Source organism: Candoia aspera, chromosome 7 (assembly GCF_035149785.1).
Source record: "Candoia aspera isolate rCanAsp1 chromosome 7, rCanAsp1.hap2, whole genome shotgun sequence".
In the NCBI taxonomy this organism is placed as follows: domain Eukaryota; kingdom Metazoa; phylum Chordata; class Lepidosauria; order Squamata; family Boidae; genus Candoia; species Candoia aspera.
This window is the reverse complement of record NC_086159.1, coordinates 20698769-20715148: the sequence shown is the minus strand read 5'-3', so window position 1 is coordinate 20715148 and position 16380 is coordinate 20698769. Positions and strand designations below refer to the sequence as shown.

General features: G+C 41.4%; 1 protein-coding gene across 2 annotated transcripts; it reads left to right on the top strand.

Annotated features, from left to right (window-relative positions):
* The first annotated feature begins 1010 nt into the window (after positions 1 to 1010).
* On the top strand, positions 1011 to 16095 carry ADCK2 (aarF domain containing kinase 2). Of its 2 annotated transcripts, none has more exons than XM_063308142.1 (8): positions 1011 to 2299; positions 4110 to 4256; positions 8837 to 8965; positions 10484 to 10579; positions 11531 to 11782; positions 12063 to 12191; positions 13310 to 13363; positions 14971 to 15444. In XM_063308142.1, the coding sequence occupies exons 1-8, from the start codon at positions 1352 to 1354 to the stop codon at positions 14998 to 15000; spliced, it is 1785 nt and encodes a 594-aa protein (XP_063164212.1). In that variant the 5' UTR covers positions 1011 to 1351; the 3' UTR covers positions 15001 to 15444. The 2 variants fall into 2 exon arrangements, with proteins under 2 accessions (XP_063164212.1, XP_063164211.1); XM_063308141.1 differs by having other exon boundaries at positions 1016 to 2299; positions 15353 to 16095.
* The last annotated feature ends 285 nt before the right edge of the window (positions 16096 to 16380 follow it).

Sequence of the window (16380 nt, the reverse complement as noted above, 5' to 3'; positions counted from 1 at the left end):
CTATCTTTAATCTTGACATCTCACCAATAACCACATCCAATTTGCCCTGGCTCATAGATCTCCTCCAATAGGCTTATCTGTAGTCTTGAACTGTGGTTCCTTCAGCCCAATTTTCTGACTTCTTGGGACACATGGAACCCTAGACAATCAGGGAGGCTGGATTCTGTCAAGAAAATAGGAGACTAAAATGTGGTTAACTCGTTCAGTGTGTTATGTGAAAAAAACAACAAGCTCAGCGTTGTTGTGGACTACGCAGCTTGTATTTTATTATATCCTTAAACGACCTATTTCAGCTCCCTGCAAGAACTACATCATCTCAAGGATACTGCTGTCCAATGGTTAAACGATCTAGATATTCGGCCATAGGCTTAGTTACTTTAGTAACTGCTCATACATGACTTTATTTATTCATAATTGTATTCATCATTTGTACTGCGCGTTTTTAAAATAATTTATTGTCCCAGTGTCCTATATTTTATACACTTTTACATATTGTTTCTGTGCTGCATTCTGCTATGCCATACGAAATGAATAAATAAATAAATAACCTATTTCCACCAAACCGCCCCCCCCCGTTTTCATTCTCTCGCTTCTAGGAGGGTTTATAGGCTGGTCGTTAAAAAAAAACCTGATACGCATTCAATTTTTTAAACGCAAACCCACCGCAAAGCTCAATTTCTGCGTTTTCTAGACAGCTCCCAATTTTCTCACGTTTTCCAGTCGTGGTAGCAATGAACAACGAAGTCACTTTATTGCACCTCGAAGACTGTACTGTAGCCGGTACAGACGCTCTGCGGGGTGATTCGCAGCCTGTCTCTTTAAGAGGCGGAATAATCTCCCCCCGCCGCGCTTTCCCGGAAGCGTTCGCAATGGGGGCGCTGGCGTCTGCTTTAGTTCCAGTCGCCCTCCCGCCAAATGCGGCGGAGCGCCCGGAGTTCTAGAGGAGGTTTCCCCAGTTCATCCGTGGAGGTTCGCCGTAGCAATTGTTGAAAATTCGCCGGGCCTGTGAATCGGCTTTCTTCTCGGAAGAAGCCAAAACGAGAAGGAAAAGAACAGTCAGAGAAAAGCCTAGGTGTGCGTTACGAAAACAGGGACGAGATTGCATCTCCAAATATGCTGCCTTGCTCTGCTTGGGTGATGCAAGGATGGATGAGAATCGTGGGCTGATGCCCCTTCCAGCAAACGCCGTAGCTGCTGCTATGGGAAAGCCAATTCTGGTCCTCCCGTGTTAGATGGCCTGCCTGTTGGAAAGCTGAGCGTTTCCACCTTTACCTTCTCAGACGGTTTCTTCAAATCTGCGAGATGAAGCCGTCTTCTTTCCCAGATCCTTAATATCTCCACTTCAGGGAGGATGAGTATTTGCTGTTATTGGACTGCACGGAGCTTCTTTCCTGGTGTCAGAATCCTCACTTTGAAGAAATCTCTGTGTTTTGTAAGAAAATGGAGGAAGGAACCTGCCACCCGATTCACCTGTGTTGATATTCAAAATTGGTTTGGATGTCAAACAGTGGCAAAGTTCCTCTTTTTGTGCTGGGGGATTGAAGGATTGTCTCGGGAGATCAAGTGTGAAGGTGGAGCTAGTAAAGTGGTCAAGACTAACATTGGTAGCCCTCTTAGTCAAGCAAGGCTTTCTTCAGTGGCTTTCCTTCAGCATTTTGGATTTGCCTTCTCTGTAATTATCCGAGGTTTCATCTTGTTGTTGAAGTTTGGCCCTTTGATCTGGTTTTATCCTTTTACCTATTTTTCTCCAGGCTTTGCCACACTCTGGCTCCACCTTCTTCTTAAGACTACAGAGTCCTCTGGTCCCACCTTCATCAAACTGGGACAGTGGGCAAGCACAAGGCGAGACCTCTTTTCAGAAGAGTTTTGTGTCAAGTTCTCCAAGCTTCACATCAAAGTGATTCCTCACTCATGGGATTACACCAAAGGCTGTTTAGAGAAAGCCTTTGGGGAAGGCTGGGACAAGATATTCATGTTTGAAAGCAGAGAACCTATCGGGTCTGGTTGTGTGGCCCAAGTATACAAAGCTTATGTAGACAGCTCCACTCTCACAGAGCCAGTGCTGAGTGAACGCTCAAAGACTTCTGTGTTGGATTCTGCTTTGGAGGCCTGGCAGACCTCAGGTCTTAAGGGACTTTTCAGATGCTTCTGGCGGAGGAAGCACAAAGGCATTTTGGAAGGTGACCATCGACCACTTCACAAAGATGGTTTCTATGAAAACGTACAGAATTCCAGCTCTGGATGTCTAAGAATGTCCTTATTTTCCAAGGGGAACCATCTTTTCCCAGTAGCCATTAAGGTAATGTCATGGCTGCAAAACTGTTCATTCTTACTTCGGAGTTAGTGATCGATGGCCCAGCGTCATGCTGGTGAAGTATGTTGCCTAAAATTAGACTTCTGTTTTGGATTCTGCTTTGGAAGGAGAGGCAGAAATATACTAAGCACTGATACATTGGAATTCTTGAGTGCATTTAGATAAATACAACAGAATATTTGTGCACCGTAACAAAATGGTTAGATGAATTCAGTTAAGAAGACTTAAAGAATAAGAGGATTTCTCTAACTTTTTTTTCCAAAATGCAGCAAGTTGTAGTAACCAGTCTATTTTGGCTGAGCTTGAAAAAGCTAAACAGGGTCAGACCTGGTTAGTATTTGGACAGGGGGGCTACCAGGTAATTCCAGAACTATAGTGGAGTGGGAAATCCCCAAAAATGGCAATTGGCAAACAATTTTTGTTGTCAAGAAAACTACATGGGTGTGTTCATGTAGTCGCCAGATATCACTCAAAGGATTTTTTAAATTTTTGAATTGTTCTACTTTTATTTAAAATAAATTATAAATATTTAAAGTAACATGGCGTGTAGGCAGAACCCAGGAGTAAGTTTCACTGAATATACGTGGATTAACATAAACTTATATAGAACTGTTGTAACTTGCTCCTTGTCTAGCATTATTTTTCCCCATCATGAATCATAGATACCTTTGGGCTTTACAGAATTATGTAATACTTCTGTAATCTATAATACAAGTTACAGTTCTAGAACTATAATAATAATGTACAGTATTTAGTGAATGGTGCAAATTCAAATACATATTATCTCAAAATAAGTAATATGATTCTGTTTGATCCTATGTGTCTGTACTCAGAACTATGTTCTATTGAATTCAGTTTATATGCTCAGATCAGTTGGTGTAACAGGAATATAGCCTTAGTTTATTAAGCCAGAATAATGGGAATTCAATTGAATATGCATATGAGTAAAAAGACAAGATTGCTGAGGAACAAAAGGTATTCTCCTTGTATTTAGACAGTTGTAGCAGAAAATATATTTGCACTTGAACAGATGGGCAGTTCTTTGATCAGGAGCCCTTTTGCCCAGATTTTGCACCCTGTGGGTTCCTCTGGTGTGTTTCAGCTTTTTCTCCTCCTGTGATCTTTTTCACTGTTTTCTGAATGCCCAACTAGCAAGGCAACTTTTTATTTCTACAGGTTGTTTATTCTGAAACTTTTTGGGGCATTGGTGGTGGTGGTGATGTTTTTAAATAAGATGTTCTTCAGATCTCCCCAGTTTATTTAGAGGCACCTTTTTAACCCATTTTAAAATTACGAATCTATTTCAATCACACAGAGCAGCCTTCCTCAACCTTTTGACCCTGGAGGAACCCTTGAAATATTTTTCACGCCTTGAGGAACCCCTGCCCGTTCAGACTCAAATATAGGCCAGGAGTTACAAAATGATTATATTCATTTCATGGGTAGGCATGAACAGTGTTCTTAAACTAAAAACAAAGAATGAAACTTACCTCTTTAATGTGAAGTTGCCAGAATTTGAAATGATTTTTTAAAATAAATTGTGATCTCCCAGGGAACCCCTAGTGACCGCTCATGGAACCCTAGGGTGGCCCAGAGCATAATAAAAACTAGAATTCATAAGAACGTTTTCCAGAATGAATAAATAGAAGCTTCCTGAAAGCCCTACAACTGTATTCCCATACAATAAATAAATGAAATCTAGAAGTATGAACTGTATCATCACAATACCTGAATTGTTGACAGTTTGTGGGTATTTGTCCATAAGAGATTGTTTCCCCTCTTGTGTCTTGCTCAGGTGCTGCATCCTGGATTAGTTCAGCAGGTGCAGATGGATCTATTTCTCATGAAAATTGGCAGCCGATTTATTGAGTTTTTCCCTGGGATCAGGTGGCTCAGCTTGACTGAGATTGTGGAAGAGTTTGAGAAGCTCATGATTCAGCAGGTGGAGACAGTTTGCCTTCAACTGTGGCTTATAGGTTTTTTGATTCTCTGCACTGATTTCTCTTACTCTAAGTCAGCGTTTCTCAACCTCAGGAACTTTAAGATGCTGGTTGGGGGAATTCTGGGCGTTGAAGTCCACACATCTTAAGGTTGCTGAGGTAGAGAAACACTGCTCTAAATGAAGAATTAGTTATAATTCAGAGCCTTCAATTTGTGGAACTTCACATTGCTGAAGCTCTGACACATAGGATTAATATTTGTGAACAATAAGTAGGGCCTATAATAAGTTGGAGAAGAATTTCATATTTAGTATTCCAGCCTCTGTACTCCATCTCCCTTACTTTTGGTTTTCTGTATCCCCCTCAACACACAGTACCTTGTATCAACATTTTCTCTCCATCCCTATTTATCGGAATTTATATTAGTAAATAAATAAATGCAAATCTGGCCTCCTACAAACCTTCCGATTCCCCCAAACTGATTTTATTACTGAATATTTTATTTCATGTAACCGTTGTGTTTTAAACTTTCCATGTGCTTAGTTGTATTTAAAAACTTATTTCCTAAGATTTCAGTGGGGAAATATGACCAATTATTGGTTTGTGTGGGACCAAGTCCAACCATCTTCAGCAAAGGATCATTACCTTGTCGTGGTGCTGGAGCTTGAGCACCTCAATGATGCCATGAGCTAAACTGTGAAGGGCCACCCAAGACGGGAAGGTCATGACAGAGAGGTCAGACTAAATGCGATCCCTGGGGAAGGTAATGGCAACCCACCCCAGTATTCTTGCCGTGAAAACTTGATCGGTACAACCAGAGATATGTCGGTATACCATCGGAAGATGAGACTCCCAGGTCGGAAGATGGTCAAAATGCTACTGGGGAGGAACAGAGGATGAGTTCAACTAGCCCCAGACGTGATGACGCAGCTAGCTCAAAGCCGAAAGGACGGCTAGAGGCCGAAGGTGCTGGTGGTGAACGGCGAATCCGATGTTCTAAGGATCAACACACCATTGGAACCTGGAATGTAAGATCTATGAGCCAGGGCAACTTGGATGTGGTTATTGGTGAGATGTCAAGATTAAAGATAGACATTTTGGGCGTCAGTGAACTGAAATGGACTGGAATGGGCCACTTCACATCAAATGACCACCAGATCTACTACTGTGGACAAGAGGACCACAGAAGAAATGGAGCAGCCTTCATAATTAATAGTAAAGTGGCTAAAGCAGTGCTTGGATACAATCCAAAAAACGATAGAATGATCTCAGTTCGAATTCAGGGCAAGCCATCTAACATCACAGTGATCCAAATATACGCCCCAACCACAGATGCTGAAGAAGCTGAAGTAGAGCAGTTCTATGAGGATCTGCAGCACCTACTGGACAACACGCCTAAAAGAGATGTTATTTTCATCACGGGAGACTGGAATGCTAAGGTGGGCAGTCAAATGACACCTGGAATTACAGGTAAGCATGGCCTGGGAGAACAAAACGAAGCAGGACATAGGCTGATAGAATTTTGCCAAGACAACTCACTCTGCATAACAAACACTCTCTTCCAACAACCTAAGAGATGGCTTTATAGATGGACTTCACCAGATAGACAACACCGAAATCAGATTGACTACATCCTTTGCAGCCAAAGGTGGCGGACATCTATACAGTCGGTAAAAACAAGACGTGGAGCTGACTGTAGTTCCGATCACGAACTTCTTATTGCACAATTTAGGGTCAGACTAAAGAGATTAGGGAAGACCCACAGATCAGCTAGATATGAGCTCACTAATATTCCTAAGGAATATGCAGTGAAGGTGAAGAATAGATTTAAGGGACTGGACTTAGTAGATAGGGTCCCAGAACAACTATGGACAGAAGTTCGCAACGTTAGGCGGCAACAAAATACATCCCAAAGAAAGAGAAAGCCAAGAAGGCAAAATGGCTGCCTGCTGAGACACTAGAAGTAGCCCAAGAAAGAAGGAAAGCAAAAGGCAACAGTGATGGGGGGAGATATGGCCAATTAAATGCAAAATTCCAGAGGTTAGCCAGAAGAGATAAGGAATTATTTTTAAACAAGCAATGCGCAGAAGTGGAAGAAGACAATAGAATAGGAAGGACAAGAGACCTCTTCCAGAAAATTAGAAACATCGGAGGTAAATTCCAGGCAAAAATGGGTATGATCAAAAACAAAGATGGCAAGGACCTAACAGAAGAAGAAGAGATCAAGAAAAGGAGGCAAGAATATACAGAAGACCTGTATAGGAAGGATAACAATATCAGGGATAGCTTTGACGGTGTGGTCAGTGAGCTAGAGCCAGACATCCTGAAGAGTGAGGTTGAATGGGCCTTAAGAAGCATTGCTAATAACAAGGCAGTAGGAGATGACGGCATCCCAGCTGAACTGTTCAAAATTCTGCAAGATGATGCTGTCAAGGTAATGCATGCTATATGCCAGCAAATTTGGAAAACACAAGAATGGCCATCAGACTGGAAAAAATCAATTTATATCCCCATACCAAAAAAGGGAAACACTAAAGAATGTTCAAACTTATCGAACAGTGGCACTCATTTCACATGCCAGTAAGGTAATGCTCAAGATCCTGCAAGGTATAGACTTCAGCAATTCATGGAGCGAGAATTGCCAGATGCACAAGCTGGGTTTAGAAAAGGCAGAGGAACTAGGGACCAAATTGCCAATATCCGCTGGATAATGGAAAAAGCCAGGGAGTTTCAGAAAAACATCTATTTCTGTTTTATTGACTATTCTAAAGCCTTTGACTGTGTGGACCATAACAAATTGTGGCAAGTTCTTAGTGGTATGGGGATACCAAGTCATCTTGTATGCCTCCTGAAGAATCTGTATAACGACCAAGTAGCAACAGAACAGACCACGAAACAACAGACTGGTTTAAGATTGGGAAAGGAGTACGGCAGGGCTGTATACTCTCACCCTACCTATTCAACTTGTACGCAGAACACATCATGCGACATGCTGGGCTTGAGGAATCCAAGGCTGGAGTTAAAATCGCTGGAAAAAACATTAACAATCCCAGATATGCAGATGATACCACTTTGATGGCTGAAAGCGAAGAGGAACTGAGGAGCCTTGTGATGAAGGTGAAAGAAGAAAGTGCAAAAGCTGGCTTGCAGCTAAACCTCAAAAAAACCAAGATTATGGCAACCAGCTTGATTGGTAACTGGCAAATAGAGGGAGAAAATGTAGAAGCAGTGAAAGACTTTGTATTTCTAGGTGCGAAGATTACTGCAGATGCTGACTGCAGTCAGGAAATCAGAAGACACTTAATCCTTGGGAGAAGAGCAATGACTAATCTCAATAAAATAGTTAAGAGCCGAGACATCACACTGACAACAAAGGTCCGCATAGTTAAAGCAATGGTGTTCCCCATAGTAACATATGGCTGCGAGAGCTGGACCACAAGGAAGGCTGAGCGAAGGAAGATCGATGGTTTTGAACTGTGGTGCTGGAGGAAAATTCTGAGAGTGCCTTGGCCTGCAAGAAGATCAAACCAGTCCATCCTCCAGGAAATAAAGCCAGACTGCTCACTTGAGGGAATGATATTAAAGGCAAAACTGAAATACTCTGGCCACACAATGAGAAGACAGGACACCCTGGAGAAGATGCTGATGCTAGGGAGAGTGGAAGGCAAAAGGAAGAGGGGCTGACCAAGGGCAAGGTGGATGGATGATATTCTAGAGGTGACGGACTCATCCCTGGGGGAGCTGGGGGTGTTGACGACCGACAGGAAGCTCTGGCGTGGGCTGGTCCATGAAGTCACGAAGAGTCGGAAGCGACTGAACGAATAAACAACGCAACAAGTCCCACCATAAATGTCTCTAGAAAGGGGAAGGGAAATGAGCGCCAAACATTTTGCACAGTTTCACACTTGTACCCTGATGTCACACAAGACAGATTTTTTGTCATGACATCATGGTGCATATTGAGTCATTTTGGTAGTGTTGTGTATAGGAACAGAAGCCTATGCGTCCAACTAACTTATTCTAGGTGTAACCTTTTATCAAGATGCATTCTGTTCAGCAATCTAAGACAATTCAACATTATCATCTACATTATTACCACTGGTAGGGCAAGAGAGTATTTGTTCATAAAGTTGTTTCATTTATTTATTTTGTTATTTTTATCATGTATGAAACCCAAAAATGTTCTGAAGAAGGTCAGGCTAGTAGGTGGACACTGGTCCAGAGCTCCTGAACCATGGAGGTTCATGGCTAAATGGGGATTTGAATATGGACCTTCCTGTTGCCAGTCTAACACTAATCACTAGTTCGTTTTGCTCCCTGATTTGGCATTCAGTTTGCTTTCTTGGTTATAGTTGGATTTCCTCATCCATGATTATTCCTGATTCTTTCACTGATATCCACTGTGGTTTAATAAACAGTGGCTTTGCCCCAGAGGGAAGAAATGTAACACGTTCTCAGTGGAATGACGAAGACAGTTTAGAGATTTTTGTTTTTTGTTTTTACTATTGATTCCTGTTGGTTATCTTAATGTAGCAAGGATGTGTGATTCTTGTGGTGTGTATCCTTTCTTCACTCCTTTTAGATTGACTTGCGCTATGAAGCAAGAAACCTAGAACACTTCCATCTGAATTTCCAGGGTACTGATTATGTGAGGTTTCCCCTTCTGCTTCACCCGTTTGTGACAAAAAATATCCTAGTGGAAACTTTTGAGGTAAGAATACTGATTAGATAAAGCAGGGGTAGGCCTCTACCCAGCCTAATCGATAGTGAGATGCTGAGAGTTGTGGTTCAGCAACATCTGAAATTTCACAAGTTGTTCACTGAGACAGACTTTGGGTGGCCAACTTTTCCATCTGTTTGTCAGCTAACAAAAACATCTGTTGCTGACTTTATGAATAGTCAGAAAGCCTTAATTTCATGAGTTAAGAAAGCTCATCACTTTATTGGTATCAATGGATTCCCCCCACCGCCCCCCCAATCTTGTTACCTGCCAGAGGTGGTGAAGTTTGGCAGGACTGCAAAAAGTTGAGAGAAACTTTAAACCCTCCCTCCATTTGTGACACCATTGTGTTTTTTTGTCCCTTTTTCCTGGGTGGCTGAAATGTGAAAAATACAAGAATGCTGATTAAATGCTTTAACTAGTTCTGTGTTCAACTTTGTTTGATGGAGGGTTCCTCTAAGTTGGGGACTGTATTCCAAAAAAAAAAAAAAAAGGCAGCACCAGAACAATAACAACAAAATGATAAAACCAATGCAGAAAAAAAATTAAGTTTGATTAAATATGAATATTATCTCCTATTATTTAATACATTTTTGTCTTCTGTCACTTTATTGATTGCAATTCAGTGGCAACCTTTTCAAGGGTGACATGGGATGTACCTAAGCTTTTGAAGGAGGCAAGGTATCCTTGGTCTCAACGGGGACACCCATGGTTTACACAGATTTTTCATCATGTGTGATTTGGGGGTTGGCTGTCTATTAGGTAAAGGTAAAGGTTTCCCTTGACATTAAGTCCAGTCGTGTCCGACTCTAGGGGGTGGTGCTCATCTCCGTTTCAAAGCCGAAGAGCCGGCATTTGTCCGTAGACACTTCCGTGGTCATGTGGCCGGCATGACTGAACGGAACGCCGTTACCTGCCCACCGAAGCGGTGCCTATTAATCTACTCACATTTGCATGTTTTCAAACTGCTAGTTTGGCAGGAGCTGGGACTAGCAACGGGAGCTCACCCCGTCACGTGGATTCAAACCACTGACCTTCCGATCGGCAAGCTCAGCGGCTCAGCGGTTTAGCCCGCAGCGCCACCGCGTCCCCCAGGCTGTCTATTACCCAGGATAAAATAAAGAATGGTTTACCCCTTGAAAGAGGATCACAAGATTAGGGGTACATGAAAGGAAAAGCACCTGTGCCGAAGCAGATCTATAGGCAACTGCATTCATGGAAGGTGCTTAAGCTTCCAAAGGCTACAAAATCACAGTCTTATTTCTACACTGAATATGAGTGCCATTATGACTGCATATGTCCAGCCTTGAGAAGGAGCATTTTTGCAGTCCTGATAGTTCATGATTTACATTTTCATGGAGAAGCCTGGCAATAGCCTGCAGCCCATACTAGATAATGTTCATCCTAGATGAGTGGATTATATCTCATATGGCATCATACAACATATCCTTGAAAGATTTGTCAGCGAGCATGTACTACTTTTCCTGACTTTCCTGGTCTTTGTTTAAGGAGAGCAAACCCATATCCCAGTATCTGCATACAGAAACCACAATGGAACTACAGCGAAAATTAGCTAAGATGGGAATGGATATGCTTCTAAAGATGGTAAGGGGACCTTGTTAAGTTGAGCTTGGCCAGTTTCTCTAATTTAGCTTATATTGTAATAAGCTCATGCAACATGTTTTTTTTAACCAAGTAATCCCAACGGTGCAATCTGAAGGAAGTACACTGCATGATGAATTCTGCTCTTAGAATTGCTGGCAAGTAAAAGTCAGGCATGCTGTATCTTGTCTGGGAGCAGGACTGCTCTGCACCAGACAAAGCAATGAAGTTAAAAGTTCCCTCTTTGGGGAGGAAAACACTAAACATGGAAGAGTGACTCCTAAAGAAACAGCCCAGTGACAACAGTACATGCTGCAGGTTTGGGTAGAGATAGAAAATCAAGGGGAAGGGAATAAAACAGCATTTGGAATCCAAAACAGAAATAGACATTTTTGTGGGTCCCATTTGTTTCCTCTGCTGCCACTGCTCAAGTAGGTGTGTTCTCGCTTACGTAGCTAAAACAGCCCCAATTTTAAACCTACACCCACAAGAGAGAGAGGAGTCAGAGACCTGGGGGAAACCCTGACATTTGCATAAGTAGGTAAGATATTTAGCAAAAATCCTTAAGGGGGAGCTCTCCAAATCAACCCAAAAAACCAGCACTCAGTGGCAATGGAGGCTGGTTGATGAGAGACGGAATGAGGCATGGGAGAAGATGTGGGTGTCTTCTTGGAACAATGAACAAGAGTACTCTGTACTACAGCATCTGGTGGCAGGTCCAATCAGTCCAGTTTAATGTATTTCCCCAAGTAGTATGTTTTAGGTATTTCCCAACCTCAATACCCAGCATTTTTTAAATCTTGATCTTCACATTTTGAGTTTAAAGCTTGAACCTTTTTTGTTGAAAACAGTGAACAGTCCTAGGTGCTAGGTAATGGCTTCTTAATCTGAATTACTTACCATGGGAAGGTGTAACTTTTTTTTTTTAACAAGCTGTGTTTTTCAATGCTTCAGGTGTTTGTTGATAACTTTGTCCATGCTGATCTGCATCCTGGGAATATCCTGGTCCAGGGAGCAGAACACTTTGGTGATCATCATGAAGATGGGGCAGTCATAGTGGATCTGATGGACACACTAATTTTAGAATTACAGCCCTCTCACTCACCACTCCGACTGGTGCTTCTGGATGCAGGGATTGTAGCTGAGCTGCAGGGTGCAGATCTTGAGAACCTGAGGGCAGTGTTCACTGCTGTTGTATTGGGGCAGGTGAGTCCTGATTTTAAGCTGCGACTTGCACAGTTTCAAAAGTTCAGGAGAAAATATCTACTCCATGGTTAAAAATTCAGGAATAGCTATGTTTGCACCAAAACTTTTAAGGTTCTACTTGGTCCATTATCTCCTTTGATCTTGACTATGTTGGAATATAGATTTCATAAAGACAAATAATAGAGGGGGATAAATTCCTTGACAGTGGGGTGTGTGGAAGTTTTGCTTAGCAAACATCATGCCCTGAATCTTCCTCCATCAAATCTGATTTATTCCACAGGGAGAGAAAGTGGCTGAATTGATTCTTCATCACTCCAGAGCTAACCAGTGCAAGGATGTGGAGAGATTCAAGGCTGACATGGCAGAGCTGGTGACAAGGGCCAGAAGCAATACTGTTGCACTGGGGAAGGTCAGCTGTCTATTTCAGTGTGGTCTTTTGTTGAGTGTTATCTCTGAGCACAGCACATGGCACAGGGTATACAAGCTATTACATTCTCTCAAATGCCAAATCCATTGTAAGAAGTCATCTCAAGATATGCCAAATGTAAATATATTTGAGTGCAGTTAATTAAACAAACAAAAAAGCCCAAACTGGATATTAAAATTAACAGGGCTGTCACCCAGTGAAAGTCCATACTGTCTGGGGAGAAGAACTGGGAACAGAGGAAGTTGCTTATTTAAGAGATGCAACTATCATAAAGGTTTATCGTATCGTTTTATTTAAAATATTTCTAAGCTGCTTTTAAGAGTTAAAGTCCTCAAAAGGCAATTTACTGGTATGAAAATACACACAAAACCACAACGTAACAGCACCGCACAGAGTTCCTTTGGGTAGACGGGTGGCCATATAAATTTGTTTACTAAAGTAATAACAGTAAAACACTGATAAAACCAAGACGCTTCCATTGATTAAAATATAAAATCAGACATAATTATAGTTAACAAATTCAGAAGAAAACCCATTTGGAGGAAGGCTTGAGATCTCAGTGACAGAGAACCTGGTTAGAAGATCCCAGGTTTAATCCAAAATATTTCTAAATGAAATGGGGAAGCGCTGAAACCTACAAGGGTAATTGCCAGTCAGTGTCAGTAACGCAGGACTACCTAGAACAGGATCTGACAGAGGACACTGCAGCTTCCTATAAACTTCTAAGTCAGGGATACAAAAGCGTAGGCCATGGGCTGCCCCCACAGAGCTTCAGAGTCAAACAACTGGCCATTATTTTTTGCATTTGGGGAGGTGGATTTATGGGGTAACTTAGCTCTTCTCCCCCTTCCCTCCCAAATCAGGCCTACTTCGGGTCCTGCTCTGGGTCACTATTTGAATTCAGCCTTAGAATGGTGCAGAAAACCTTCCTTGGCCCTTCAACTGACAGAAATTACACACCCTTGTTCTAAATGTAGTTCAGTAACACTGAAAATCTGGTTTCCAGTCCTTGGTATGATTCTTACCTATCTTTGAATGGGTAATTCCTTGTTATGGTATCCTGATTAACTGAATGGTATTTTTAATCCTTTCTATTCCAGTTCCAAGTTGCAAGCTTATTGTCCAGTGTTTTCAAGCTACTTATGACCCATCAGGTGAGATCATTTATGCGTAAGAACTTTCTCACAGTGGCATAAAGCCACATAATGAGCAAGATGTGTATCTCATATGTGAAGGACTGCATATCCTGTATTTCTGGATGCTGTAGTCCACAATCCAGAGGTACCAGAAAACCATGACTACTGAAAATGGTCAATACATAGTTGCAATGCCATAAAGGCATCCAGCTCTATCTGAGGTGTAATTGGGCAGTATCCACATGGTTCTGAGCCTCATTATTAGAAACAATTCTTTTAAATAAAAATGGAGATTCTCGTGATGTTGTATTTAATACTCAATGTATTATATACATTCTTCACTGTTGAGGACTACTGGAGGCACAAACATGGAATTTCTGGAATCCAGCTTTAAATTGGAATATTTTCCTACACAGTATGATTTGAATCACCATATTTGTCACAATATCCATAGTCTGCACATGTATTTGGATTACATTATATGATATAAAAAATTAAATGCATTCTATTTTATGAAGTTTGAAAACTACATTCAAAGAAACTAAAAGCCTTGATGTGTGGAGAAGAATTTTTATAGAAAGGTTGGAAACAATTGGTTTCTTGATGTATGCTTCTTAGATGATGGTGTTTCATCACTTCATTCTCCTGTTAGTTTTCTGTAAATGGTTGGTCTTGTTTCAGAAACATTTCCTGCACTATTAGATGCTTCTTCATCTTTGTACAGGTAGTCTTCACTTAATGACCACAATTGGGACCGGAATTTTGGTTGCTAAGTGAAGCAGTCATTAAGCAAATCTAACCCAATTTTACGACCATTTGCAGTGGTCATTAAGCGAACCACCTGGTTGTTAAGTGAATCATATGGTTCCCTGTTGATTTTGCTTGCCGGAAGCCTGCTGGGAAGGTTGAAAATGGTGATCACATGACTGCAGGACGCTGCAACCATCATAAATGTGAACCAGTTACCAAGTGCCCGAATCGTGATCACGTGACTGGGGATAGTGCAACAATTGTAAGTGAAAGGACTGGTCGTAAGTCAGGTTTTTCAGTGCCATCGTAATTCCGAACTGTTGCTAAACAAATGGTTGTTAAGTGAGGACTACCTGCAGTGTTGTTGCATATTCTTGCCTGTGATACTTGCACTTGATAGTTTTCTATCCTTCAGTGGCTTCTTCATAACAGTGCCACACACTGTTTTTTTTTTAAGATGAGGCACAGTGATTCAGGGTAGAAAGAGGACTAGCAGATCAATTCTCTTCCTATCAAGGAGGATCACTGAGAAGCCAGGAATAAGAAAATGCATGTGCACAGGATGCATGTAAAACCGCCCCAGTTTCTTCCTGTTCATATGTTTTGCTTTCTTACTATATCCGTTGCTTATCTTATTCGTTGTGTTTTTAATCCTATGTTAGCCACCCAGAGTCACAATTTGCAAGTGGGGCAGCCATAGAAATTGCATAAAGAAATAATAGATTCACTTCAGAGCAGGAAGTCTCATTCATTCTGGTTCCAGTGAAAACCTAGAGGTGCCTGTCTTTTTCATTTCTCTACAGCTTCCCTCTTCTCTCTCTCTGTCACTGAATCAGGGAAAAGTCATAAAATCCCCGCTTCTCATTTTATTTTAGAATAAAAAAGCAGGCATCATACACCTCTGAAACTGCCAAAATTGCTTGAAATGGAACATTTCTGACTGTAAATCTGTAGACTGCTGTAGGTGGAAAGCAAGTCCACCTCTGCTTCCTTCACCCCTGTTGCAGTATCTCCATTATGCGGCTCTGCAAACATGGTCGTTGCAGCTGCTTTCAGTTCCTGTCAAACAACATTGCAGATATTCTTTATCTGAAAATATTTAAAGAGCTATAGTTTATTGTATTTGTTCTGACTCTTGCTGCACACTTTTTTTGAAAAGCAGTATGAACATGTGATTAAATTTTTATACCAAATAGCCGCCTTTTGTTTTCAGAACACAGATTTGCTTCTACCTGTTTGTTGTCTTTGTGCCTTTAGGTTAAGCTGGAAAGCAACTTTGCTTGTGTCATCTTTGCCATTATGGTTTTGGAAGGTCTTGGTCGCTCCCTAGACCCTGAACTGGATATCCTGAAGGCAGCTAAACCTCTTCTCATCAACCATCCAAATTAGTAAGAAGAGCCTTCACCTTAGTAAGAAGCTGCTTGAACTGCAAGGGTTTGATTCAGGATGCTGATATTAGATGCATCTCTAGATGCATTCTAGTCCTTCTACAAACGGTGACCTGCTCGATCTCCTGGAACAGAGAAAACCCCTTACAGGGCACCAGTCTCAAGGAAATCAAACCCATTTAGAGCTTCAATACTTGTCCAGCTCCCATGTCAAGACAAGACATTCTATCTACCTACCTACCTATCTGGAGAGAGAGGGGAAGGCGGATATTGGTTTTGTGTAAATGAGAGAGAGAAACAGACTTTCTAAATTGTTCCTTTTGAATACTGCTCTGTTTCAAGTCAAAAACATGACTTTACAAACAAGTTCCAGACATGTGGATGGCAAGGGGTTGGGGAAGCTGGTCTGATAAATTTAAATACATATTTTTCAAAATGGATATTCTACTTTTCTGCATTTCACATGGATAATACAAATCTAAAAAGTGCACCCATTAAAATATGATTAATACAGTAAACTGCAATGCAAACAATCACAACATGAATATATAACCTATAGGCCCTAGAACAGGGCTTCCTAAACTTTTTGCCATCACACCTCCCTTTAGTGTAGTCTTAACATACACACCTCCCCTAAAAATCACCAAAATGAACAATGAAAACAATACAATGAAACTTTGGGAAAGGTGGATTGATTGTAACAATGCACAACTAAAAGGTTGCGCTTCACGCTTCCCGTGGACCCTGTCTGCACCTTCCCAAGGGAGCTACGCCTCACAGTTTGGGAAACCCTGCCCTAGAACTTCTTGAAAGTTGCCTCCAAATTGTAATGTTTAATTTATTGAAAGGAGAAAATTATAAAATATAAGGGGAGTAATCAGCTGAATTTAAGTAATC